This window comes from Pristis pectinata, chromosome 3, assembly GCF_009764475.1.
Source record: "Pristis pectinata isolate sPriPec2 chromosome 3, sPriPec2.1.pri, whole genome shotgun sequence".
NCBI lineage: Eukaryota > Metazoa > Chordata > Chondrichthyes > Rhinopristiformes > Pristidae > Pristis > Pristis pectinata.
This window is the reverse complement of record NC_067407.1, coordinates 88,626,471-88,653,583: the sequence shown is the minus strand read 5'-3', so window position 1 is coordinate 88,653,583 and position 27,113 is coordinate 88,626,471. Positions and strand designations below refer to the sequence as shown.

General features: G+C 40.5%; 1 protein-coding gene across 1 annotated transcript; it reads left to right on the top strand.

The window, feature by feature from the left end:
* Positions 1 to 4,839: 4,839 nt before the first annotated feature.
* mpc1 (mitochondrial pyruvate carrier 1) lies at positions 4,840 to 19,930 on the top strand. The gene is made up of 4 exons (XM_052012558.1): positions 4,840 to 5,030; positions 17,389 to 17,485; positions 18,986 to 19,118; positions 19,460 to 19,930. Exons 1-4 carry the CDS (start codon positions 4,956 to 4,958, stop codon positions 19,485 to 19,487), a joined length of 333 nt encoding a protein of 110 aa, XP_051868518.1. The 5' UTR covers positions 4,840 to 4,955; the 3' UTR covers positions 19,488 to 19,930.
* The last annotated feature ends 7,183 nt before the right edge of the window (positions 19,931 to 27,113 follow it).

Sequence of the window (27,113 nt, the reverse complement as noted above, 5' to 3'; positions counted from 1 at the left end):
CATCTAATACTTAGAGTTATTTCAATGTATCCTAAAGTAATATCTATATAGAGCAATCCACAACATGGCATTGAAGACTCCAAGTCAATTATGGTGGTGTCAATCTAGCTTTTTTTTAATGAATTAAAAAGGTTTGAAAGCTTCCAAAATCAGCAACCTGTGAGGCTTGGATCCACTGTAAAACTGATGCCAAAGAAACAACTCCATCACCAAAATTTATTTTTAAAATTATTTAAAGTACCAATTCTATTTTCAGGAAGAGGATCAGGTAGCAGTCCATTAATAAAATATCATCTCTGGCAAAGTGGATAGTCAGTATTTACCAAAACAGTTAATTGTAGCATTCTTTAAAGAGGGGAATTCTACCCTTGCTCTGTCCAGGAGGAGGAGGGAGTGAGAGAACAGCTGCAGGAAATAGATGAGATGTGGTCAAGGGCTATGTCAACTATGGTAGATGGGAAGCTGTGATTCAGGAAAGAATTGGTTATCCCAGAGACACCTGTGTGGAAATTTCATTGTCAGAACAATTGTCACCACCTTCCCAACCTGTCCCAGCGCTTTCAATGAACATATTTCTGCAGACCTCTCTGTTCTTGTACAGGTTTGTAATTGCACCCTCTAGTTTCTATTGCGACACTGCTGCTCCCCAACTCCTGATCTGTCCCTGACTCTCGAAATTCTCTGATCCTCCATGCAATACCACCACTGCACACTCCAGGAAACCTAGGCTAAAGATGTTAAGTTTGCAGTTAAGCCAAATGCAATTCAAACTCACCCAAAGAAATTATTTTTCAGAAATATACTTTATTCATAATATATTAAAACGTACATTCATATGTTGCCATTCACAATGCAAGATATATCATTCTACTTACTTACAAGCATGACATCTATTTTCCTCTCACATACTTTCCATGAGTGATTTTCACAGGGCTTTTCGTGGGTTCCAGCCCCTCAGTGCACACTGGAAGACCAGCCAGTTTCAGCCGCATCCTCTGAGCCAAGAACTTCCTGCAGTAGCTCATGTTTTGCTCAGTCTCTGCCCATGGAAGCAGCCCAGACTCTCGTGGTAACCCAGCCGATTCAGCAAAGGATTCGACAAAGACCACTGCATCTCCTTCCACTGCTTCATGGCACACAGACTTTCCAAAGGGAGGTGGATGATGGTCACATCCCCACCACTGCCGTTGGTGGCACCGAGGTCCCAGTGGAGCATGAAGGATCTGACAGGGAAGAACCTTCTTATCACCAGGCAAAACTTCAGAACATTAATTGCAACAATAACAACTGGCAAATCTGCATTGATTAATGTTCTGTGTGTGCTGCATAAGCTACCTACAAATGTTAAACTACAGGTGAGGCTGGTGGTGGCTGCAAACAAAGAACACTTGATCTACTCACTTGCACCCACCTATTTAAAAATATCTCCCATAGGGTATTGACACACATGCCACATGGATGAAAATCAGTAGTAAAATTAGAATAATTTCTCTGGATAGCTTAAATTTTATTGTCTTTACTTTAAACTTACTTAAAATGAATATATTCACAAAGAGAGTGTGGATTTCCAAACACAAATGTTGATTTACGTATCATAAACTGCCTGAGCAATTAAACAGAACTGATCAAAGATAATCGCAATCTGGATTTAAAAAAAACACGTTAAGTGTCAAACCAGTTCTATGATTCACTATTCATAATTGTATCCAATTGAGGTGCTTAGAGTTAGTGACAATGAGCATGTTCTGACTCAGATCTCTACAGGGACAAGTGAGGAGCTGCATGCAGAGTGAAAGGTGGCGCAGCACTGCTTGTTCTGAAGGAAATGTGGCTGAGGTCTGGAGTTGTTCAGGGCAGAGACAGTAGATACAAAGATGAGAAACTGTTCTTTCAGCTACACTGTTTCACAACATTACAGAACTTCATCTGCAAAGCACTTCCAGATGTAGTGACGTTAATTAACAGGATGAATTAGAAACCGGTCAACCTTTATCTCCACTACAGAACCAAGGTCACCCCAACCTCAGTCATCAAATTACAGTAGGCAAACAGTGGTTGCATATGTGCATATTCAGTCTCGAGTTGGCTGTTCTTCATTGTATTATGGTTTACTAAATGTCTTGCTGTCAGTTGCTAAATACAGTAAAACCCCGATAATCCAGCACCTCAGGGCTTTGATGATGGAGGACGAGCAGATTTTCCAGACTAATGGATATTACTCTGATTAGTACCCCAAAACAGTTTCAATTAACTTTTTTTATAGATGTTTCACAGTAGCATAATAACTTTTCTTGTAAACCCAGTAAGTTTAAAGGGATAAGATATCTTTATTAGTCACATGTACATCGAAACACACAGTGAAATGCATCTTTTGTGTAGAGTGTTCTGGGGGCAGCCCGCAAGTGTCGCCACGCTTCCGGCGCTAACATAGCATGCCCACAACTTCCTAACCCGTACGTCTTTGGAATGTGGGAGGAAACTGGAGCACCTGGAGGAAACCCACGCAGATATGGGGAGAGCGTACAAACTCCTTACAGACAACGGCTGGAATTGAACCCGGGTCGCTGGCGCTGTAATAGTGTTACGCTAACCACTACACTACCGTGAGCACAGGAAGGGGGATCTCAATGAGTTTAAAGGCAATGCAGGAAACAGGGCCCCAGTGATCTTAAAGGAGTGCAGGAAGCAGGGGCCTGCTGCTTAAATACAGCACAGGAAACGAGGACCCAATCAGGTTAAAGAGAGCATTGGAAACGGGGCCAGGGAACCAGATGCCGAACCATCAGGATTTCTGAACGATGGAATAGCGATTTATCAAAGTTTTACTGTAGTATCGAACAAGGTGCTGGAGATGCTCAGTGGATCAGGCAGCGTCTATGGAGGGAGATAGACGATCAACATTTTGGGTCGAGACCCTTCATCTGGATTGAAAGTTAGAGGGGAAATAGCCGGTATAAAGAGGTGGTGGGAGGGGAGGGGCGGAGCAAGAGCTGGCAAGCGATAGGTGGATCCAGGTGAGGAAGGATGACAGGCAGATGGAGGAGGGGAGAGTAGAAATAGCAACAGAGACCGGGAGATGATAGGTCGAGGCAACAGAGGCCTGACGATGATGGAATCAGATAGGAGAGGAAGGTGGAGCATGGAATCAAATAAGGGAGGTGGGGGGGGCAGATGGGGACTGTGGGGGGAACCAGTGGGAGGAGTGTGTGGGCGATGGGCAGATGGAGCGGGTGGGGGGAGGGGAACGAAACGGGGTGATGTGGGGTTGGGCTGGGTGTAGGAGGAGCTGGGTAGATCAGAAAGAGGGAGAAAGGGGACAGAAGGGGAGCAGTTTACCAGAGGTCAGAAAACTCGATGTTCATACCATCGGGTTGTGGGCCATCCAGGTGGAATATGAGGTGTTGTTCCTCCAGTTTGCATTCCCCTCACCCTGGCAGCGGAGGAGGACAAGGACAGACTCGTCGGTGTGGGAATAGGGAGGAGAATTAAAATGGCTGGCGACAGGGGTGGCCCTGCAGGATGGAGCGCAGGTGCTCGGCAAGGCAGTGGCCTAGTTCGCGCCTGGTCTCACTGATGTGGAGGAGGTCACTTTGGGAGCATCGGATACCATAAACGAGGAGATGCATGTGAACGCCTGCCTCACCTGGAAGGGCTGGTTAGGGCCCTGGATGGTGGTGAGGGAGGAGGTGCAGGGACGGGAGTTATACCTCCTACTGTCACAGGGGAAAGTTCCTGGGGAGAGGGAGGGATGGGTGGGGAGGGATGAGTGGACCAGGGAGACTGTGGTCCCTGCAGAAAGCAGAGAAGGGGTGGGGAGGGCAAGATGTGGTCGTGGCGGGATCACGTTGCAGCTGGTGGTTGCGAAGAATGATGTGCTGGTGGGGTGACAGGCGAGGACCAGGAGAACTCTGTCCCTGTTCTCTCTGGGGGGAGGAAAGGGGTAAAAGAAGTGCGAGAAATAGAGGAGAGGCAGGCGAGGGCTCCATCAGTAACATCAGAAAGCCCCGTTTTCTGAAAAAGGAGAACATCCTGGATGTCCGGGAATGGAAAGCCTCATCATCTCGAGAACAGATGCTGTGGAGAGGGAAAAACTGAGAAAAATGAATGCCGTCCTTGTGAGCAACAGGGTGGGAGGAGGTGTAGTGTAGGTAGCTGAGGGAGCCGGTGGGTTTGCAGTAAATATCTGTGGATAGTTTGCCTCCTGAGATGGAGACAGAGAGATCAAGGAAGGGGAGAGGGGTGTAGGAAATGGACAACGTGAACCTGAGTGTCTCGACCTGAAGTATTGACTGTCCATTTCCCTCCACAGATGCTGGCTGACCCGCTGAGTTCCTGCAGCAACTTTTTTTTTGTTTCAGATTCCAGCAGCTGCAGTCCCTTGTGTCTCCAATTTCTACCGCAGTAGGTTCCAACACCTTCCCAGCGGAGATGTCAGACTGTGAGCTTCCGTGCGCCATGGGAGGTGCCACAGCAAGATCCCACCCGCACAGACCTGACTAGGTCGCCACCTGTCCCACGGGGGCTGTGCGGGTGGGATCTTGCTGTGCGCGAAACTGGCCAGGCGGGCCGCACCGCGCGGGGCGGGGCCAGGGCACCGCGCCTCACGTGACACGATCGCGGGTTACGTCAGAACACCCGCAACACAATGGTTGCCTGACAACCCTCCGCGCCCCTCCCAATGGCCCCGCCCCCACCCCCACAATGGCCCCACCTCCCCCCCCAATGTCCCCGCCCCTCCCCCGCCATCAAGCGGTTCACGCGCGCTCCGGCGTCCTGGTCGCCCTTGACGTCTGATTGGTTGGTTGCGGGGTTGGGGGGGGGGAAATGACCAACCCGCTCCTTCAATTGGTCCTCCGGCGGGGGCTCGGCTACCCCGTCATGCACTGGGGCTCGGCCCGGGTGGCGGACGGAGGAGAAGGTTGCGCAGAGAGGGATCGGATCCGGGAGGCGTCGTGATGGCTGGAGTCGTGGCCCGCAAGGTCTTTGACTATGTCAAGAGCAAGGATTTCCGTGATTACCTCATGAGGTGCGTTGCCCTGGACCAACAGCTCGGATGGTCGTTGTGAACTGGGGGTGGAGGGAGGGAGAAGGGGAAGATGGGGGGGGGGGGAGGCAGAAGGCCCGCAGGCACTGGGGATGGCTCTCGTCAGTGGGCTGGGTTGCCGGCTTAATGTGGACGTGGGGGCTGTCTCCTGGGTGCAGAGAGCCCTGTCAGCCTGGCTGCCGAGATGGAGGTCACTGCAAGTTTTGTTTTGCAGTCAAGGTCAGTCTCAGCTGGCTGAAGGAGGATAAGTTAACCTTTCAATTGCCTACCACTCTCATCACCAAATATTTCAACAGCTTGCGCTGTTGGCAGCTTGTTGCAGCAATCGGTCCATAAACGCCGCCTGAGCTTGTCTTCGTTTAATAGAATTTTCAGGTTTATTTCAGATTTCCAATATTCCGCTGTTTTTGGATCGTTAGTAATTAAGCTGATCCTAGCTGGAGGCCGTTGACATGGTTGTTCAGCTGCCGGAATTGAGTAATCATTACTTTTGTGCCTTTTTTGGGGTAAAATCCTTTGCTGTAAGGCTCCATAGATTCAGATTTGGATCAGTTTATTACCAGGATGCAATGACATTCCTTGCTCATGTGAAACGCACAGAGTAAACTGTGTACGTGGTAATACTAAATAGTGATGAGTGCAAAAACAGGGACTGGTGCAAAGTATAGTAGTTCAAATTGAAGCAGTGTAAAAAGAAATGTTAAAGTGACAATAATAGAAGAGGTAGAATTATGGGGCTGAGAATGTGGCAGCATCAATGGGGAAGGGGATGTATAAGAGGTGAAAGGTTTGGAAGTCTGATAAGCTGTTCTTGAGTCTGGTCATCTGGGCTTTCAAGCTCTTATCTTCTAGAAGGTAGAAGAGAGATGGATAATAGTTAAATGGAGATAACAAAGTTAAATTGTAACTATTTTGTTATTTTGAGCTGGTCATGGTGGTTGAGGATTCCCTTCTTTGACATGGGAAGGATGAGTTGGCTAAGGTAGATGAGGAACTTGGATGACTGAAAAACAAAAACTAAAAAAAAATTCTAAAGAAGTCAAAGGAGAGACTGCAGATGCTGGATATCTGGAGCAATGCACACAAAATGCTGGAGGAACTCAACAGGTCAGGCAGCATCTATGGAGGGAAACGAACAGTTGACATTTTGGGCTGAGACCCTTCAGCAGGACTGGAAAGAAAGAGGGCAGAAGTTATCCAAATAAGAAGTGATCTATAATTAATGAATATATGTTGAAGAATTGGAGGCAGAAGTAGGGTAACGGGAGAATTAAAGATAGTAACTGATTAAGGTTCACCTAACAGGAGTGAGCTGGAAGGTTTGGAGGGTTTTAAAAGTCAACAAAAGGTGACTGAGAAATTGGTAAAGAAATGAGAAGAATATTAGTGAACTAGTAAGAGGTAAAACAATGTTGTAATGGTTTTTGCAAGTGAGTGGAGAGGAAGAGAGGAACAAAAATGTAAATGCAGATTCATTAGCGAGAGGCAGGGTGAATTGCAGATGCTTTCCATTGCAAAGATCCATTCATTGGTTCTGCTGTGGGGAACCAATGAATGGAAACTGGTAAAAAGAAAAGTACCAGTAAAATAATGAGGCAGAAGTCTGACAAATCTCTTGGAGTTGATGGCCTAAACCCCAGGATTTAAAAGGAGTCTGTGAAAAAGGGTTAAGGCATTGGTTTCGACCTTCCAGACTGTCCAAGATTTCAGAACTATTCCAACAGATTGGAAGGTGGCTGTTCAAAAGCGAATAGGAGAAAACTAAAACTAAGTGATGGTTTGAGATTAATAGATTAATAAATTACTTAGAAAATTACTCTAGGCAAAGATAACAGTTATACGAACTTTTTATTTTTGTATGGCAAAGTAGATTATTGGGAAACCAATGAATATGGTATATTTTGGATTTTGAGCTGTGCATGTTCATTCCTGAGGACAGCAAAGACTTGGGATCAATGAATTTGTAAAAGCCAAGGGAATCGAGCCTTCTGGCACTTAACTGGTGGTAGAGGACTAGTCGTGAGCCTTGAGGTGCTATAGGCTCTGCTTCTCTTCTACTAAAGCATCTCATATGCAACTGCATATGATTGGAAATTTATATTTTATACAATTTAAATGTCCCATTGAGGTTTCAAGCATTTTACATTTGTATTGGATGTAATGTGCAGTATAACAATCTGCAGAAAAATAACCAGAGGTGATCTACTTAAGGTAATCAAGACTTCAATTGGGTTGATGCTTTACATTTGTGGAAAAGACTATAGCAAAGTCAAGATAGTCATCAATAAATCTAGCTGGGAACTCGGGAAAAACAGTTTTAACCAAAGAGAGTTTGGGTTATGGAAGTTGCTACCACAATTAGTTAAGGTGAGTCGCCAGTTGATTTAAAGGAAAATTAAATGTGTGAGTGAGGGAAGGGGAAAATAATATTGATGGAATAAGATAAAATTGGGTGGGATTGCTCTGTGTGGAATGTAAAGACTTCTCCAACTATGTCTTATTGATTTAAAAATGAAGTTTAAGTGGACTTGTGTATTTCTAGAATTTTAGCCGTCTGCATGTGCTGTGTTTTGACAGCTAGAAATAAATACTTAGTGCAGGAAACATAAGAATGGATTTGAAAATGCCTGGGAACAACTTGTTGCTTTGTTCGTTATTTGTGGTGTGGATTTCGCTTGCACGACCAGCATTTGGCCCGCTAAGCCATTTCAGAGGGTAGTTAAGAATCAATCCACATTACTCTGTCTGAAGTCACATTAATGTGGATTTCCTGCAGTGAGTCAGCTATTTTTGTAACAATCCAGTAGTTTTATTGTCACCAGTACTGAGGCTGGTATCTGTTGATAGTTTTGGATTATCCAATTTAAATGAAATTAAATTCCACAGCTTCCATGATAGTCTTTGAACTTGTCTCTAGACTGTTATCCACTGCAATTTAACCACTGTGCTCTGTAAATATGTATCACAGCTTTTTACCAGAGTGAGGTTAGTGTGGAAGTTTCTAGCACGAGCAGTTGACACAAGTGAGCAGTGTATTTGATCCTTTACATTTCACATTGTCTCAAATCAGTGTGATGTTTCCTGGGTGTCTTATTCTAGAAATTAACTTGCACTTACAGTATATTGAAGCATGAATTGCAGTTGTAATCCTAATGTAACTCTAAATAATTAGTCTTCTTGAAGTCTTTGCCTTGGAAAAGAAATGTACATTGTATAATTGTTATTTAGGGGGTAGCACAGATTGTCATTTGGAAATTTCCTCATGTAACCTGCTAAAATTAAGTTCTGAGAATCCATTATCCAACCAAAGTTCTAACTTTTTTAATTAATGCTTTATATTTTTTAAAATCAATTGTCTTTTGTGCTGCCCTGCAACAGAGTACTTTGTCACTCATCTAATTCATGTTCCAAGTCTTTGCACATTCCTGTGGTTGATTCACAAATAGCCTTTTGTTCATTTTAGTTATGAGATCGGTGGTTCAATTTTAACAGGTCCCTTTTTTATTTTTGAAAACATGATGTAGAATTTATCTAGTTAATTTAAAGCAAGGTTTATAGCTTTTGTGCAATTTTTTTTATTGCCCATCAGAGCTGACTGAGTGTAATTAGGACTCAGTGCCAGGGATTTTTTGCCTGGCAGAGTATGCCAGTGTTTGTTTGTACTTGGAGGGCTTTGACAGGGACATCATTGGTGGTATCTCTCTAGTGCTTTGAGTTGTCTCTTGCAGGCAAACCATGTCTTGGAAGCGCATGGAAGGACAGGGATTATTGAGTTTTGTGCCCAATTTAAGGTTTTGATCTTCAAACATTGTTTTCCTCAGATGGCCAAGGGCTGGATGCTGCCACACCAAAGGTGATGGTGATTTTCGTCGTCATTGAGTGCCTTCATGACTCTTGAGATATGAGGAGCAATCCACATTTTCCAAGTTTCCTCGATATGAACTTTTTATTTTCTGAGAATGGTACAGCAGATTGTTGAGGGATCTCTATTTTGTGGCTGTTAAGTGCAAGGCTCACTCTCTTGTATGCTTCAGTGAAAAAGTCAGTGATGATGAACTCAATGACTGAAGTTAGGGTAAGTTTGGTTCTGAGGTCAAAACACTGTAGGTTGAAGAGTTTCCCACTTATCTTGCAAACTAGCTCCACTACATCTTGTTAGAGGTGAGGTGCAGCATTGGGACAAGAAAGAATGAAAAGTTGTTGGGTGGATGACAGCCTTGCTTGACAACAGTCTGCACTGAGATTGGGTCTGTTGTGGACTTGTTAGTTCAGATCATGGCTTGCCTGCTATCATGTAGCCATGCCATTGCCTGCCATGGACTCTGTCTACACTTCTTGCTGCCTCGGTAAAGCAGCCAGCATAATCAAAGACCCCACCCACCCCAGGCATTCTCCCTTCTCTCTTCTCATTGGGCAGAAGATACAAAAGCCAGAAAGCATGTACCACCAGGCTCAAGGACAGCTTCAATCCTGCTGTTATAACAATATTGAACAATTCCTTAGTGCAATAAAATGGACTCTTGACCTCTCAATCTACTTAGTTATGACCTCGCACCTTATTGTCTACCTGCACTGCACTTTCTCTGTAGCTGTTGCACTTTATTCTGCATTGTTATTTTACCTTGTACTACCTCAATGCACTGGTAATGAATTGATCTGTACAAACAGTATGCAAGACAGTTTTTTCACTGTACCTCAGTACATGTGACAATAATAAACCGATTTACCAGTTTATGTAGTAGACATGATAGTGAGGCAATTTTTTTTTGGGCAGCCAAACTTAAGAAGTGTGCTTCATGGTCCCCTTTGGAAACCCTCTTGGGAGTCAGGGGATGTGACAGGGAAAGGAATGTCATGTGATTTAAGGAAGTAGTGTGATAGGGTGAGGCCCTGACAAGGTGCTCCATTTGTGGGCCTTGCTCTTCAGTCCCATTATCCACAGCAGTGCTCCTAGGTCTTGCAACAAGGTCTGCCTGCTGACTAGAAGCTAAACTGTGCTTTTTAACTTGACGCTGCTCAGCGGCTCATGGGGCTTCTCTCAGATCTGGAGAGAGAGAGAGAAAGGGTGTGGGTAAGTCATTGGGGGGGGGTGGTGTGGGATTGAACAAGTAGAGGGTAGAGAGCAGAGGAAATCTGGAGGAGGGGTGCCTAATGCAGAGAAAGTAGGAAGAGGGTCAAGCAGCAGACTTGCACTGCACTTTCTCTGTAGCTGTGACACTTTACTCTGTACTGTTATTGTTTTTACCTGTACTACATCAATACACTCTGTTCTAACTCAATGTAACTGCACTGTGTAATGAATTGACCTGTATGATCGGTTTGTAAGACGAGCTTTTCGCTGTACCTCGGTACAAGTGACAATAATAAACCCATACCAAATACCAATACCAGATGAGCTGAGAGAGAGTGCAAGAAAAAGTTTGTAAAGTTTTGAAAAAAGAAGCACTAATAGGAAGGAGCAAAGGGAGACTGAAGAGGAGATTAGGTGGATGGGGACAATTGAGGGTGGAAGCAGTCAAGAGGAAGATAAGGGGCAAGCAAGGAGGGGAAAGCAATTGTGTATGTTCATCTCCATGCATGTGTGTGTATGCGCATGTGCTGTCAATCAACCTACATGTCTGTCCAAAAACAATACTGGAGGCAAAAAATGTAAAATCAATGTTTTGGGTCAAGACTCAGCATCCAGACTGAGAATGAGCTGGAGAGATTGCTTGTACGTCAGATACGATATCTTTATTAGTCACATGCACATCGAAACACACAGTGAAATCCATCTTTTGCATAGAGTGTGCTGGGGGCAGCCCGCAAGTGTCACTACGCTTCCGGCGCCAACATAGCTTCCCCACAACTTCCTAATCCGTATGTTTTGTTTTGGAATATGGGAGGAAACCCATGCAGACACGAGGAGAACATACAGACTCCTTTCAGACAGCGGCCGGATTTGAACCCGGGTCGCTGGTGCTGTAATAGCATTATGCTGACCGCTACGCTACCGTGCCTGTAGCAGTATGTAGGGAGAGTGGTTGATTATGATGGAACCAGATGGTGAAAGAATGATGGGCAGATAGAACCAGGTGGGAGAGGGTTCAGATTGGAAACTCAACCATACTTCCAAGGAAAAGAGATGGCTCCACAGGCATCTGAAGGCCAAGGTCCAACAGCAGATCCACAAGCTGAAGAATGGTTGGCAGATGGCAAGAGTGCAGAAGGTTTAGCTGTTCGCTGACAACCATGATGTATCAAATCTACAGTGTTGTGAAGGCCATCCATGGCCTAAATACTCAAGGGTTCATCGTACAGAGAGCGAAGAACATAGGCAAACTTATCACTTCCAAAGTGACATTCAGTAACTGCTGGAAAGAGCACTTTGAAGAGTTCCTCAATCAGGTCTCTGCCCCTGACTCCAACCCAAAGTAAGCTGTCTGGTCTGGCCTCTCCAGACAGGAAAAACAAGAAGACTTTAGGAGCAGGCAGTACTCTTGCTGGAGTTTTCAAACTTGGCTGTGAAGGCATGCCTGGTGATCTCAGAGACACCATAATTGTGGCCAGCTTTAAGAAAAGAAACAAACCTAATCTAAACAAATCACCACAGAGATGTTTCCAACGTCGTCACCACATACCTCAACCACCTCTTCCTAGTGGCTAAGGAAGTGTTCCCTGAATTGAAGTGTGGATTCTGTGTATTTAAAGAGACCATGGATGTGGCCTTCTGTCTACTCCAAGGGAAATGCAGGAAGCAGCACCAACCTCTGTAAGAGTCCTCCCTCCCCAGCTTACGGCAGGGTTCTGTTCTTGTGAACTGTTTGTAACCTGGGCAGCTTGCAGAGGGTTGTAGACTCTGCTATCTCCATCTCCCCACCATTGAGGACATCTTCAAGAGGCAGTGTCTCAAAAAGCGGCATCCATCTTTAAGGACCCTCACCACAATGGCACCCGAGACGCCCACTCTGCCATCAGATTTCTGAACGGCCCATGAACACTGCCTCGTTGTTCCTCTTTTGCACTATTTATTTATTTTTGTAACATAGTAATTTTTGTGTCTTGTGCTGTACTGGTATTGGTTTATTATTGTCACTTGTACCAAGGTACAGTGAAAAACTCGTCTTACAAACCGATCGTACAGGTCAATTCATTACACAGTGCAGTTACATTGAGTTAGTACAGAGTGCATTGATGTAGTACAGGTAAAAACAATAACAGTACAGAGTAAAGTGTCACAGCTACAGAGAAAGTGCAGTGCAATAAGGTGCAAGGTCACAACAAGGTAGATCGTGAGGTCAGAGTCCATCTCATTGTATAAGGGAACCGTTCAATAGTCTTATCACAGTGGGGTAGAAGCTGTCCTTAAGTCTGGTGGTACGTTCCCTCAGGCTCCTGTATCTTCTACCTGATGGAAGAAGAGAGAATGTCCCGGGTGGGTGTGGTCTTTGATTATGCTGGCTGCTACACCAAGACAACGAGAGGTAAAGACAAAGTCCAAGGAGGGGAGGCTGGTGTCTGTGATGCGCTGGGCTGTGTCCACAACTCTCTGCAGCTTCTGCGGTCCCGAGCAGAGCAATTGCCGTACCAAGCCGTGATACATCCAGATAGGATGCTTTCAATGGTGTATCGGTAAAAGTTGGTGAGAGTCAAAGGGGACAAACCAAATTTCTTTAACCTCCTGAGGAGGCACTGGTGAGCTTTCTTGGCCGTGGCATCTACGTGATTTGACCAGGACAGGCTGTTGGTGATGTTCACTCCCAGGAACTTGAAGCTCTCAACCCTCTCGACCTCAGCACCATTGATGTAGACAGGTACATGTATATCACCCCCTTTCCTGAAGTCAATGACCAGCTCTTTAGTTTTGTTGACATTGAGGGAAAGGTTGCTGTCATGACACCATTCCACTAAGCTCTCTATCTCCTTCCTGTACTCCAACTCATTGCTGTTTGAGATATGGCCTACAACGGTGGTATCATCTGCAAACTTGTAGATGGAGTTAGAGCAGAATCTGGCTACACAGTTATGAGTGTATAGGGAGTAGTTTCACGACATGTCAGTGATAATAAACCTGATTCTGAAGTCAGAAATGCGGCTGCGAAACTGTATTCCGAAGTGGTAGAAGATACCTGTAGCCGACAAATCCATTCCGCTGGTCTCCCAAAAGCTCATGCTTATGTACAGGCTGTACACAAGTCAGGCATTTATAACCTGAGGAGGACCTGTATTCAGCCATTTTTGAACCTCAAGAGACTTTGGCCATTAATTTTAGAACTGCGATGAAACCTCTGAACTCACTTTATTTGTATTTCTTCCCCATTGTCCATGAGAATTTTTGTTGGGCAAAGATTACATTGTATACATGAAAACATTTCTAATATAAATTGACCAAAGAACACAAACATCACATTCAATTTGCCTTTTATTTTTGCACCATCGTTAACATAAATTTTGGAACACTTGGTCATCTGCCATGAAAGTGATACTCCTTATATCAGATAAGTTAATGTTATTGCCCTTGTATATGCGCTATCCTTGATAGTTCATAGTTTCCTTTGCAATTTGTAAAATGAATTATCTGTAATTTTTTTTTGGTTTTAAACTGTTCATTCTATTTAGAATGGGAATTGTACCTAATAAATTCAGCAGATAACTTGAATTAAACAATTTTAAATTGTGGCCTCATCCAAAGTTCCCAAAAATTTGTTCAATGAAACAGCGTTTTATTTTTTACTTTATTGCTGCATTCACCTTTTCTCTCACTGATTTCATTATACTGTATACCCTGTCATTATGATATTTTTACCGTAGTGGTTGTCTTGTGAGGTAATCAACTTTCTTTAGAAGTGATAGTCCACAATAGTTTCTGTTGGTGTTTGAAAATAATTATATTGAAATATAAAACTAGGTATGTGAAATATGAATGAGTTGTATATGTAACCTGCAAGTACAGACTTGTAGTTACAGATTATGCATAATGAAGATGTGTTTGGTTGTTGAAATGCTTTGGTGCCAATGAATAATTGGATCTTTGTGGAATGTAATTGTTACAGTGACTTGTTTGGTGAAGAACTAGTTGGAGTTTTGTGTGCTTTCAAGAACTTGTACTCATGACTGATAAGGAGAGAGTAAATCTGATGAAGCTATCTCCATCATGTGATATATCCATCTTGGTACTGGAACTTCTGGAGTCAACAAGTTTGTAACTTCTAATGCTTAAAACCATCCTAATATTCTCGTGTTTAGAACAAGAACTTGTCAGTTTACCATCATCTACCTTGCATTGATGATTGTGTTTTAAATCTGGACTAAGGATCTTTTAATGGAGGGAAAGGCAGAGAGGATGTTTGCAGTCATAAGATTTTTTCTATTGTACTGCTAACCAATCATGGCATTACAAATGATAAATGGGAAAATGTGGTTCCTCATGTCCTCCAATTTTTTTGCCTTTTGTATTGCTTGCTTAATCCACTTTATGAAACATGTCAGGGCATCTTCACAGAGTATCAATATGTATTTAACTCATTAATAATTTTCAGTGATGGGTTTTGTGTTTTGTTTGGCAGTGTTGGTAATTTTGCTCTTATTTACATTTAATAGGGTAATTGCGTGAAGTACATCAGATGTTATTTGAAGGTCTGCAGTTAAAGTTGTTTTAATTTTCATTAATCTTACGTTGAGGATGCTTGAATTTTTATAAATAGAGGCCTTTCTACTGTGAACCTTTTGCATTTTAATCAAACTTGAGTGATACATGCCTGGATGTGATGGCTTTACATTTTGGACCTGGTTTTTAAAGCAATGGGGCATGGTTTTAAAATAAATTGGGATTTGGCCTTCTAACTATTTTTATGAAATTACAAACTGGAATATGTTTAATTGGGAATTGATTTATAAAGTTGGCAGCTATACCTCAGCAAGCAACAGATTGGTAGCTACAGGTTATGCATAAATCATGTGCAGTTATTCACATATCTATTTTTAGATGCAGAAGTTTGACCTTGAATAGCCTGTGCTTGAAGTATTAAGTTAGTGTAACAGCTGAGACAGATTGCCGTTGATTTTAGCTGAAAGTCAATTTGCATGTTCCTGGAATTCAAATAACTATCAAGTGAGTTGACTCATTGTGTCTACTCAACCATGTCCTCCTTGTCAATGTTGGAAGTCTTGAGCATGACTGAGTTAAGGACACTGAAGTGGACAACTTGTTTAAATTCATCCTGTTTCTTGACACAGTGCAATGACTGTGTTCCCTGCAGCAAGGCTTTGACAATCAAATCCTTTTTTTTAAAGTCCATTCTGGTATTTTCAAAAATGTATACCTTGGAGAACCCAATGATTTGCAATATAGATCTTATCCTGAAAGAAAATTTGTCAAAGTTCAACCTTTGCACAATATTCAATAAAGATATTATGTTATTGCATTCATTTCATCTTTTTGATCAAAGCTAATTTTTCTGATTTTATTCTTAAGCAAAAAAACAGCTTTAGCATTTTGGTTTATGTCCAGAAACAATTTGAACCTTGGATTATGTGGCTTTCAAAGTCTGTGAATCCAATCTATAAACCTTGGGCAATTCAATTCAATTTGTAATCTGTATGCCAGTTTTGTTAACTGACTGTTATAGGATTAGAGATTTAAAAGAGATGTTTTTAATGCTTTTGCCTCATCAAATAAATCCTAAATTGGAAGCCAGTTTCAGTAAGTATATACACCTGCGGAAAATCTAGCCTCTGAAACTCCATGTCTGTCATCTCTATCTCCACATCTCTATCATAGCTCCATCTGTCTGATTTAGTTGGTATTTATTAGCATGTCACCCATGCAAGTAATATTGGGAAACAATTCTGTTTTTCTCTTACTTAAGGACTGTCTTTTAAAACTTTTAGCAGGTGCACAAATCAAAAAGTAATTATTAAGAATAAGGATAAATGTAAGAGATTCAAAAGGCTGAGGCGGTAAAGTGGAGAAATTGTAGGTTTAGAAAAAAGCTGGTAATGTGGCAGTTCCAATGTGTTTCATTGAAGCTTCACGTAAGCAAAATTTGTGCCATCGTTAACTCGTCCAGATTATGTAAAATACAAAATGCTGTGAATGCTGGAAATCTGAAATAAGTTAAAAATACTGTGTATTGCTTCTGTTTTCTATTTTTACCCAGATTGTATAAAAGTTGTAATATTTTAGATAGTATGAACACTACAAAAAGTAATTTTTGTTTTCTTTCCTTTTCCTTCTCCAATGAACATTGGATAATTATTGACCAGTACGGTAAGTGAAAGTAATTCTTAAATGCATTACCTGTTCACTTCGATTTCCATATTGAATTTTGTCTTCTATTCGTTTTCAGTTTGATGTCATTTGTGAAAATGAGGAACTGTAACTGAATCTATATGTGTGTGTTTGTCCTACATATCCTCCTCAAGGGAGACCAGTTTTATTTATATAATCTTTTGGAAAAGCAGATGACTGAAGTTGGTTGATTCCTGCAGTCTTTTCTATTGAGATTCACCATTGGCTATATTTTGTGACATTGGATGAACTTGCTGATGGCTCAGTAGATCAAGCATTATTATCTAATACTAATCCTTACAAACTAATTCCAGGTATTCTCATTGACACTGAGTTTTACAGCCATTTAATACTGAGGAATCAAAAAGCCCTTTGCTGCCTTTCATTTGAATCATGGATGAACTGCACCTCAATTCCACTTACCCGTTTCGCAATCTTAGTCTTTAAATGTTAATATTTGGCACAGAGTTACCTTAATTTTAAAATCTTTGTGCATATTTTGATCTCTCTGTAGCCTTCTGCCTTCCTATATATGTAGTATTTGTAGCTTATAAATCCCTTTTTGGATCTCTGTACTCCATTTTTGGTGGCTTCTCTCTTTTTTTGTATCTTCCCATGGTCAGCGTCTGTGCCTTAAGGTGCCTACACCCGAAGCTCCATAATTCCTTCCCTGTCTCTCAGACTCTCTACCTCTTTTCCTTTTTAAGATGATCCTTTAAAACCTGTCTCCTTGACTAAGCTTTTGATCATCGATTCAGATGTCTTTCCTAGTTTGGTGTCAGATTATTGTTTAGTAATGCGCTCTCTGATCTTTTACTACATTAAAGTTGCAATATAAATTTTTAATACTTTTGCTCAACTATTTTGTTAAAGCACTCATTTAAGGAGATAACATACCTTTCCCATTCTGGCTCTTTTTTAAGAAGATAATTCAGTGGTATAATGTGTTACTTAGTTTTGGTAGTCTGCAAGAAAAGGAGTTATTTCATTTAAAAAAATGTAAAATATTTTGAACTTGTAATGACTTTGAGATGGGAATGATGTGGTGTTAGATTTTGGTTCTTTTGTTCTGCAGCACTTTTGGGGTCCAGTGGCCAACTGGGGCTTGCCCATTGCTGCCTTTAGTGATATGAAGAAAACTCCAGAGATCATCAGTGGCAGAATGACATTTGGTAAGTCAAAGCAGTGTGAATCTATGCATGGTGTGAGAATAATGCTTCAGAGTATCTGCAGTAAAGTCTGCGGTCGGCCATCGACTTATTTGAGAAGGCTAAATTAATTTTGTGATGTTCAGGTTGAAGGCATGGAACATGAGGAGGGGAAATTTAAACTGCTTTGTACCTTGTTTAAAATTTGAGTGGTTTAGAAAGTCATTCATGCACATAACTTAGGTTCTTTAGATTTACAACTTTGTTTCTATTTCTTTAAGTCTATGCTTTCTTTAAGTCTATGCTTAAATGACTCCACCAAGCATACTCTGGTAATTGAGAGTGAGGAAACTGCTCTGGCTAACTTCTTTGTTCTTTGGGCTGTATTTCAGCTTTGTGCCATTCTACTGTTTGCTTAGACTAAGGGTGTAATATGCCATGATAAACAATGGACAAGTGATCCTGCATGCGCAGGGTCTTAAATGTATGTATATTAATGTAAACATTTGACATAAACTGAACTTAAAATTAAACGTAATTAAAAAAAATAAAATTAACAAATGTGCATTTGAGGTTAATTGATCTTGTATTGCTGTACATAAATGCCCCACCACTCACCCAACCTGAGCCCTGTCCTACACTATAGTAGCAATTGAGTGAGTGACTATTATTAATTTACATGGACTTCAATTATTTGTTTTCCTTAAACACAAATGAGACGCTCGTAATTGGTCGCATTGGGTTTTGCTGAGATGTTTGTCGATCTTTTCATCCTTTTGGTGTATTGATGTAAGCTACTGCTGCACAATTTGTGCTCTACATAAATGAATAGATGGATGTAATATAGAACTTTTCCTCATTTAATTCTTTATTTAATCAGATTCTCAGCATTTGTCAGGAATGTGGGCCATAGAGGTTTTTGGGCAAAATAGTTACCTTTCTCCATTTTATATATGGGTTATTTCTTGTAATTAATAAGTTATCAAATCTCTTCATATTTTTGTAATCTTATATACTAGCTGAGATTTTATTTCAAACTTTTTATGCTTCCTCACATTATTTACCTTTATAGTAACTGAAAGATGTCTGGAAGTTGAGATAAAATTGTTAATTCTGTGCAAAATTCTGTAATGGATCCATTGGATAAAAGATCTTTATCTTTTGGGAGAAGAACTGGGAACTGTTCAGTTTAACAGTTTTTAAAAGTATGTTTTAAATAGTTTTGGAGCATTGAAAGTGGTTGAGTAGGTTGTTTGACTTATTTAAATTGTAATCTTGCTTTTTCTATAGCAGATTGCATCTGATTTTAAAATGTTGGTCTCTTAACTTGCAATTGGTTCAGTGTAATGATAAACTCTCCTGGTTTATTCTGCTTTGTGGTTTGAGTTTGAACCTAGTATTGATTACATTGACATCTTCTGTGATTTTAGCATTTGTTCCATAATCTGAAGGCAAGTCTGTTGTGAATAATGCAGTGCTTTTCCTGTTTTTTAAAAAAAAATAACCTTCTGTTCTCTTTTGCAGCATTGTGCTGTTATTCCTTGCTTTTCATGCGGTTTGCATACAAGGTACAGCCTAGAAATTGGCTTTTGTTTGCTTGTCATTTCACTAATGAAACAGCACAGATCATTCAAGGATGCCGCTTGATCAAGCACAAGTAAGTGTTCATGATTGGGTGGGGTAATGTAGCAGTTTTGGCTGTTTAAATTCCGATTTATTTTGGGAATTGTTTAAGCTATATTTTACAATATTATGGAATAGTTAATACATTCAGATTATGCATATGAATCTAATAACATGAGGTTAAAAATTTACAAGGCTGGTGTGCATCAGATATGTATTAAATTGTAAGTTTGAAGAAGCATTTGTGTTTTCAGATACTGGGTAACAATTTGAGGGAAGAGAATGGAATAGCCAACTTTATTTGTAGACCTCTGTTTTGTAGCTATGCTGTAAATTTATGTATCTGCATCATGCTAAGTGTATCTATATATTCAGCATACAGAAGAAGAAGTCATCTGAATGATGTCAAACTGGACCTCTTGCAGCACTTTTACTTCATTGGATCAACATGCTGCCAATACCAGGATACTTCTATATTATTCACGCACAAGATTCTACAAGTCCAGTCTATGATTTTGAAAGTTTTTCAAAGATATTTAATTCTAATTATATTCTGTAATTGATAATCAGATTGGTTTAGCACGGTTTCTAAAATTGCCTTAAATTTGTAATAACATCATTATACATGGATTTCCAAACATAGTCATGTACATATTTTTCTCTATTTTTAACAGTATGGTGAATTACACTATACATAAATTGAAGAAATTGTAATGTTGCAGGGAGTGGTTATGATCATGGCTGTTGTAATCATTATTTTGGAAAGGTTTTTTCTCGGTTTGAAACTTTTTAATAAAGTGTGATGAGAAATTGCTGTGCTGGCTATTAAAAATGAATTAATTACCAGTCATGTGGCCCAGTGTATCTTTGTAATGTTTCATAAAATATAGTTGAAATACTTCTAAATGGAATGCTTCCAGTGCTTACGACTACGGATGAAATACTTATACTAACATTAGATTGATTATAGTGAAAGTCAAAGAAGTTCACCTTGTTTAAACATGCACTGATGGGGTAAAGTTTGAACTTGCATTTGGCGTAAATGCAAACTTTTAATTATCAACTCAATGTTAAGGAAAACATTTGTACATGCTGCGTTGACCAATGTGTAATGGTAAATCATTTGTATATCATACTTTGACCCCAGCATATGTAACTCTTTCCTCTGTAATTATTTCAAGTCATCTATTCTGCATTTTGATATATTTAAATGTTCTAAGTAGAATAATACAAGCTGCATCATCAGAGTTTTGGCCAGCCATTATTATATTTAATGTTTACATGTGCCATTGTACTATGAGCATATTATTTGATTTCAATGAGATATTTCAAGAATCCAGTTGTGAAAACAATTTTAATTTCATTGTATTTGAAAGATGTGGGAGATCCCAAAGCATTTGGATCTGTCATCCTATGTACTTTTTATGAAAAAGAAACAGAGTTGATCTCACAATTAGCCCAAATACTGTCTCATTCCTGACATTCCTCCCTCGTACAGTTTTACCAGTTATTTCAATGCACAGTTTTCTTTTGTGTGTTGTTTATTTGAGAGAGACAGTGCGGAAACAGGCCCTTTGGCCCACTGGGTCCGTGCTGATCATTGACCATCCAGTTACACTATTCCCTTTTTCTTTAATTCTTCCCACACTTGGGGGTGATTTACAATGGACAATTAACCTATCAACCTGCATGTCTTTGGGATGTGGGAGGAAACTGGAGCACCCAGAGGAAACCCACATGGTCACGGGGAGAACACATTGTGCAATACAGCCAGAGTATCAAGAGTTCTGAATGGTTATAATGTCCTATAGGATTAGACAGTATTTTATACTTAAGTATAATCAAAGATTATGTTTCACTTCGTCAAATGGCACAACATGCTCAATTTATTTCTGTATCAATACCTCCTGCAATAGTTTCCCCTATCTTTGCAGTTCTCACTGCTATGCCTGCAAGGCTCTTTTGCACTATTTATTTACTCATCTATTTTTGTGACTTGTAGTAATTTTTATGTCTTTGTTTTGCACTGTATTGCTGCCGCAAAACAACAAATTTCATGACGTGTCAGTGATAATAAACCTGGCTCTGATTCTGAGGCTCTATCCTCAGTCTAATTCATTGTGATATCTTTCTGCTGTTATCTGTAAGGTTTCAGCTTGCTTTAAAATGGCAATGAGCCTCATCATTTGGAAATCAACATATAAATGCTGTGAAAATCCAGTCAAGGATCAATTATGACCTTGTATCTCTCAGAGTGCCTGTCAAAAGATGTGACAATTAATGAATTCTTGAGTTTTTTTCCCTCTGTCTTTTGCATTAAGCCGATTAGAGCATTAAAGGGTAGTCCTCTAAGTTCAACTAATAAACCCATGACAATTACTTAAAGATTAAGCAAAGGTCATGTCATTCTGGAGCTGAAGCACCATGTGCATGTGGTAATGTTGTATTGCAAGTGTGTGTATCTCAGAGGTTTTTACCCATTTTCCCTCAATTCTTTGCATCTTCCCATCCTTTTACTGGTAGCTGTAAAGTTTTTCTGGGCACATTTGCTGCTTGATGCAATGTCGGTGCTGTGTTGATAGATTCCTTAGTTTCTTTAGCACAGTTCCAATGCTTGGTATTAAACTTGATAACCAGTAGCATTACTTCCTCATCCACAGAAAGCAAAATTAATGGAGGATTTAGTGTGGTGCAGCTAGTAGAGGCATTACCTCACAGCTTCAAAGAGCTGTGTTCAATCCTGACCTTGGGTCCTGTCTGTGGGGTTTGCACGTTCTCCCTGTGACTGTGTGGGTTTTCTCCTGGAGCTCTGGTTTACTCCCACATCCCAATGATGTGCACGTTGGTGGGTTAATTGGCCACTGTAAATTGTCCAGAGTGTGTAGCATCTGGGAAGGGTTTATGAGAGTGGGAAGGGTTTATGAGAGTGGGAAGAATAAAAAAAGGATTAATGTATGTGGGTGATTGATGGTTGGTGTGGACTTGGTAGGCCAAATGGCCGGTTTACATGTTGCATCTCTTTATGGCTATTTGTGGGTTTTTGCATGGGGTCAGATCTGAATGGAAAAGTTTAGAGGGATATGGGTCAAACACAGGCAAATGGGACTAGTTCAGATAGGCACCTTGGGTCAGCATGGATGAGTTGGGCTGAATGGCCTGTTTCTGGGTGTATGGCTCTATGAAGCTCCATGCTGTAATTATTTATACTTTATTGTTGGGTCTGTGAACACTGTGTTTTGTTGGAATGCATACTTTGTGAATTAGTAAGTTCCACATAGGGTGAAGAATGAGGTACTGGTACTATTGCAGCTTGTCACTTTCCACCCCTAGTTCCCCTAGTTTAGGGAATATCTGCCATTTAACAGCTCAGTTTAGAAAGGACATTAGACATGTGGGGATGACAAATAATGAAGTCGTGATCGAGTCATTGTACGATTGCATCGGCATAAAAATAAAGCCAAAATGTTGACCGGCACATTGTGAATGAAGTGTTAGTGCTTACTGTGCTAAAATTCTACAGATGTTACCTGTAACACACTAATATTAAATCATAGAATCATGGTGTTTCAGAACGAGAGACCATTTGTCTTGCTTGGGCTGACCCTTTATTGTCAATTCTATGAATGTTATGTGCAACAAAATCTTAGACGTTTTTCCCTTTTTTGGTTGCCTTTGTGTGATCCTATAATAATAATTTAGCATAGCAATAGCTATTATTGGAGAACCTGATCTGGTTTTATCATGTCATCTATTTCACAACAGTTGAGTTTTCCCTGGTTGTCGGGAGCAGGATTTCTCAGTACCAAAATCTGTGCACTTGGGGTAGTAAGATATGACATGAGCTCCTCTTCTGATGCACTCAGTACACAGAATCCATTCACTTCCACGAGTCTGCAAAGAAACAGGAAACAAGCAGATTAAATATTGAAGCTATTGTTCAGGAATTCTACTTATGGATCACAAAATGTGATGGTGAATAGGAGTCCTTAAAAAGTACAATGTCATAAGTTAGAGTGGCAGCCTGGCAATCCTGTTCACCTCTGCTGGAGTATGTGGGGTTAGGGAGGAATCCTAACTGGAAAGTTGTAAACTGAACTGAGAAGATATGACGTAGGCTGCTAGTACCATCAGTTTTAAACTGTCATGTTTTTAAGTGGACTGATTTTTTTTAAAAAATGGCTGTTAGCCACGAGGCTGAAGCCAAATTTAATATCCTTCTAGCCCATTTACAATTTGGCCAAATAGAATAGTGTACAACATTGGTAGTCATTAATGTTTCAGGTTCATAAACTAAACTATTATTTTTGTTTCCTAGTTCCAGTTCTGATGAATCATCATTGACGTGAAAGATTAACTGTTTCCCTCTCCATAGACGCTGCTAGTCTTGTTGAGTATTTCTAGCACTTTCTGTTTTGATATCAGATTTCCAGCATCTACGTTTTTTTTTCAAGTGATGTAAATATGATTACCTATCATTAGGCTGGAGATCCGAGCTCTCTGCTGTCACGATCTGCAACCCATGATCTGCACGCCACTTCACAGTGAACCCATAGCCATCAGGGTTTGCTGTTTCCTGCACTGTCACCAGCACTGCAGTGGAATGGGGTGCAATGAGCTGCGACAATGTCACCGATTGTCGGTCGCTGTTTGCCTGTAAACACATGGACATATGAATTCCAGATACCATTATTCTATGGTTACAAGTAAATGCAACCCTTCCCAAGAAGCAAAAAGAGATTTTAAATGTAATGTCATCCAGCCCATAAATTCTAAGGTTATTGCCCCAGTGGAATACAGAGGGAGTATTATATCGGTGTGATATTTTTGGATGAGATGAGCTGAGTGGTCTATCCTCTCAGGCAAATGCAGTACTATTGGCTGTTGTGTTTGTACATTATGACACTGATGAGATTTTTAAGAAGTACTTCTTTGATTGCAAAATGCTTTGGTGTTACTTAAGATTGTGGAAGGAGGTAGTTTTGCTTTCTTCACTCAACCAATACAGCAGAGTGCTCAGTGACGCTAAAGGAAAGCGATATCAATAAAGCAGTAGGCAAGTGAAAAGAAGCTACGTCAGATTGTATGGTGTTCTTGGCAGATCATTCCTTGAGCACTAGCTGTACTTCTGGTTGGTGAGATTACTCAGCAGATCAGGCAGCTTCTATGCAGAGACAACCAGGGTTTAGGTTTCAGGTTGATGACCTGAACTGTTTTCTCAATTTTCTCTCCAGATTTGATGCTTGACTTACTTAATGTCTCTGCCATCTTACATTATTATTTCAGACTTCCTGAGCATCCATATTTTGCTTTTGTATTATTGATTGCTGAAAAGTAAGAAGGCATTCAAGCCCTCTGGATAGTGCAGAGAATACCATGAGTTGGATCCTTGGTCTGCGTTATGGGAAGACGAGAAATACTAGTTTTTTTTACCCTGAATAGGAAGCATCTGAAAACTGATCTATTGAGAAGTAAAAGATAACTAAGGGAATGGAGAAACAATCTTAAAAGACTACTTTGATTTAAACAGAAAAAAACATGACATTCACCCTAAATTTATTGTTTTGAATTTATATAAGGAAATTCTGACAAAGGTGGGACAGGTGAGGTAAAATAATTCTGTAATGGTTTTGATGTTATGGCTGACTAGGGTTTTACTGGATGTATGACCTGAAAGTAATTGAATGGCTATCTTCATGCAAAGTAGTTTTCTAATCCTGGAAGGCAGGGAGGAAGCTGCAGTTCAAGGCTTTGGTATTAGCCCATTACTTAGTCATACGTTCTCAGGGATACAATGCTGTGTTGGATACACCACAATTCAATGTATTGGCAACATTCCTTGAAGTCAGCCTTCTGATTTAGTAAGACAAGCATTCCAAAACTAAAAATGTTATATGAAAGCCAGTTATATGAATACCCTCTGCCATTTGAAAAATTGCTTGAAAATTCTGGCAGAACTAAAGGAATAATTACATTTATTTAGTGTCTTCCATGATTCAAGACATCCCAGAGAACATCTGGAGTGTTGTCAAACACTGACAACCATTTTTCACCCAATGATGGAAGTGAAAATCACCCTCTGTCACCCTTAATCAAATGCACCAGGTTGAAAATACTTGGCATCCAGACATTTTCTCCAGTTACAGGAGGCAAGCTCACTTACAATAGGCAAGCTTTACTCTCGGTAGGAATGTGGGGGAGTGTAGAAAATTCAGAAGGGGTCCTGATGTCTGCATTCAATATGCTGGATTAATCAAATTATTGCATATTCCGGATAGAGACAGCTAACTGTCAGAGGCTGACAAGATAAGCAGTAAGCAGTGAGTGTGGTGTAGAGGGTTGGAAAAATTAATTCCTTAGCTTATGATTTTTATGATCCTGTCATTCACAGCTGGGCAGTTTCAATCTTAGTGACATCAATCTGGCTATTAAAATAAAAGCATTTGGGAAAAAAAATCATACTTATTTTTGGAATGTGGAGGGAAGACAAAAAGGCAATCTGAGATTTTGTGTTCAACATTGCAAATTGCGTATCATTTTTCTGCAGTAGAACATCTTTCCACTTTTCAGTCATCTATCAACATCAAACCATCCCAAGCTGAATACAAAACTGATAAGATTCCAACCCTGCTATCCCACCTCCAACTTTTAAGTCCAACAACCACCTCCTCTGCACTTCCCAGTGTAGGGTGCAATATTCATATTTCCTGCATCAGTATTTGAGATCTCCGTCTTATTGCAAATTCATGCTGAATTCTGAGTAGTCTAGTCCTGTGAACAGGAATAGGAATTGGTCTGAATTTGCAAAGCTCATTTCAATTAAGGCATAAATTGAGGCTTTTCACTCTTTCAGGCTGGATAAGAACAGAGCTGTAAACAAAAGGGCAGTGGTGCAAACAGCATTGTCATATTCACTTACGCATTATTAGAAGAGTTACAGGAGATGGCCAATCCAATGTTGCTGTGGCGGTCCTTTGGTTAAGTTTTCCAACTCTCACCACTACTCTGTGATTTTATTTCCTTTCAAGAATTTATCCAAATCCCTTTGAAGAAGTTATTACTGAATCTAATTCTTCTTCACCTTCAGGCAGTGCATTCCAGATCACAACAAACTCACTGCGTAAAAAAAGTGTTCCGACATGTTGCGCCTGCTTCTTTTGGAAGTTAAAAAAGTGTGATCAAATATTAACACAGCCAGGTTCTACTGTAGATACGGTTATTCTGCTCATCATTATTATAATGCATGGGACTTTGGAGAAATCTGACAACATTCATTAAAAACAATGCAATACTGTCATTTATTACTATTCAAAGGGATCAAAGTCTCAAACCAGATTTATAGGACGAGCTAAGTGTTCAGAGATTTCGACCCTACCTTAGTACTCTGGAACTCCTGAAGACTGCTCGATGGTGCTTGCTGCTGCTTTTGGTGAAAAGTGTGGATCCTTTCCTTCAAGATCTGGTAGTCCAATTTCAAGAGCTCAAGGAGACTTCTGTCAATGGAACTAAAGCTTAAGTAAAGATACATGCAACATCATTAGTTAGCACTCAGTGAATTGGCTTCCTCAATCATGAGCAAAACATAGGAAAAGTATGAGGCTTTAAAAGTTCATTTATTCACCTAAAATTCCTCTCTGCCAACCAAAGTGTTAACTTTCTCACTTTAAGTGAGTTAAAGCTAAGTGCACTGATATTCCAACAAATCCTACAGCATGCTTGTATTTGAATTGAATGGTTTGGCCGTCTTTTCTTCGATACCTGCTGTAAGCATATAAAATTGACTAAAAAGCTTAGTCCAACTAGTTTGACCTGCTATTGCAATGACTGGAGCAAATGTTGAAATGCTCCTTCACATTCCAATGTCCCTGAAGCTCTTTAAATCTCCTGGAAGAGAAGATTGAAAGAAACGGTGCTAATTTAAGAAACCATACTAGTTCCTAGTAGAGCAATCCCATCAGACCCATTCCCCATGTTCTCTCTGTGATTGGGTGGATTTCCTCCAGTTACTCCAGGTTTCCACTCACATCCCAAA

Coding starts and splice junctions, on each gene's coding strand:
- mpc1 (XM_052012558.1), top strand. CDS start 4,956: ATGGCTGGAGTCGTGGCCCGCAAGGTCTTTGACTATGTCAAGAGCAAG. Junction 17,486..18,985: donor CAGTGGCAGAATGACATTTG/GTAAGTCAAAGC, acceptor TCTCTTTTGCAG/CATTGTGCTGTTATTCCTTG. Junction 19,119..19,459: donor TGCCGCTTGATCAAGCACAA/GTAAGTGTTCAT, acceptor CTATATATTCAG/CATACAGAAGAAGAAGTCAT.